This window comes from Haliaeetus leucocephalus, unplaced genomic scaffold (genome assembly GCF_000737465.1).
Source record: "Haliaeetus leucocephalus isolate CR32 unplaced genomic scaffold, Haliaeetus_leucocephalus-4.0 Scaffold545, whole genome shotgun sequence".
NCBI lineage: Eukaryota > Metazoa > Chordata > Aves > Accipitriformes > Accipitridae > Haliaeetus > Haliaeetus leucocephalus.
Genome location: NW_010972981.1, coordinates 3,749,548 through 3,751,203, shown reverse-complemented (window position 1 = coordinate 3,751,203; position 1,656 = coordinate 3,749,548). Strand labels below are relative to the sequence as shown.

The following is a 1,656-nucleotide window of genomic DNA, read 5'->3' as shown; positions in this document are numbered from 1 at the left end:
TTCCTGCCGGTTGCCGGGGAAACTACGGGCCGCCGAGAGCCCAATCTTCTTCGGCAGGCCGAGCCCGAGGCGGCGGGAGCATGCGCGGAGGGAGGCGGGAGGTCGGGGGGGCGCGGGGCCCCTCAGCGGCGCCCCGCCGCGGTGCCCGCGGGGGTAAGATGGCTGCCCGGACAGACCTGGGCGGGGCGGGGGGGGGCTTTCCCTCAGCATCGTCCTGCTGTGCTGGAGGCTGAGGTGGCGGGTCCGCCGGGCCAGCTTGGCCGCTGGGAAGTGCCGGGGAGCTGAGGCGCCGTCTTCAACTGATCAGAGTGCAGTGCTTGCTGAAGAGAGAGCGAAAATGAGATTAAAAGGCTGATTCTTTCTCAACCTGCCATGTGTGTTTGCGATTAGAATGGAGGTGGTAAACTTTCAGGTGACGTTGCCGCTCACTTTTATCCACTTTCTTAAGAGCTTCCCGGGGAAAACAGGATTTGGGGAACACTTTATTTTGCTGTCATTTTTTTGTGTGACAAAACGTTGGCTTTCAGGGACGGGGCCGCATTCCCATTTGTGATCATTTTTGTTTCAAATACAATGATAGGAAGTTAATTTTTAGTTTCTTTTTTTCAGATAACCCACTCGCACAATACTGAAATCTCTGACACAAGTACGGTATTTATTCATACACCATCACATCTGAACGTGGTAAACGAGCTTTTGGGTAAAAGGTTACATTTTTTTCCCCCGTGTGGACTCTATTGATGAGAGTGCTCTCTTCAAGAGATGTGTTTATTCTTTTATGCACTCAACGATGAATCTCCAAGCAAGGTGTTTTCTTGGTTTGCTTAAATTGGGATAGAATCTTTCCACCGTTGCGTTCTTTCTCACTTCTGTAATTTTTAACAAGGAACTAAATGGGACTTTAGAAGTGGACAAGAAAGGCTATTCTGTTGGTTTTCCACAAAACAAACAAACAAACAAAACAAAACAGGAAAATGCACTGACTGTGCTGAAAAGTAGTTGTCGACTATTTGAAAACTACCATTAGATTTTTTTGGTGGCATTTCATAATTAGTTTTATCCAAGATAAATAGTTTGTATCTGCCAATAATGGGAGGTTGTAAGTGAGGACATTTGCAAAGTTAAAATAGGGCTGCATAACTGAATGCCTTTGAAATGCATTAGTGCAAGAGACCTTTTGGAAATACAGAAAGAAAAAATGATAAAAATTATGCTGGAGAAGGGAAGATTTCTATTTTATTTTTAAGTGTTTTTAACTAAACCCAGCAGACATTACAGTATTTTCACAAAATTATTTTACTGCGCCACAGTACTGAAGGCAATAGAGGGATGGATGTCTTTTTATCCATAAATTTTAGAGGCTGGTAAATGATCTCAGAAAAATCCAATATTTGTAAAGCAGACCACGCAAGTCTTCAAAAACCACAGTACAAAATGCAAGCCAGCATGATCATCTCCAGAATGAGAAAAAAAGAACTGCTTTTCTAAGCAAGGTTTATTTTTAGTTCAGTGTTTTAGTATCATTTTATTCATGTATCTGCTATAGTTGCTTTGTGAGTACAGAACAGACTACAGCTACATTCAGGCGTGGAAGAAAGTAGTAGTACGATTCCTAAGTCAGTAGGAGGTATGAACTGCTGCGTTGCATGAAGCAAA

The 1,656-nt window shown here is 43.8% G+C and overlaps 1 protein-coding gene across 1 annotated transcript in view; it reads right to left on the bottom strand.

The window, feature by feature from the left end:
- Positions 1–210, bottom strand: part of PACRGL (PARK2 co-regulated-like) — a 12,219-nt gene extending 12,009 nt beyond the window's left edge. The window contains exon 1 of the mRNA XM_010576890.1: positions 27–210. Coding sequence (XP_010575192.1) covers positions 27–210 — 184 coding nt within the window. The remainder of the gene's footprint in view (positions 1–26) is intronic.
- Between the last annotated feature and the right edge of the window lie 1,446 nt (positions 211–1,656).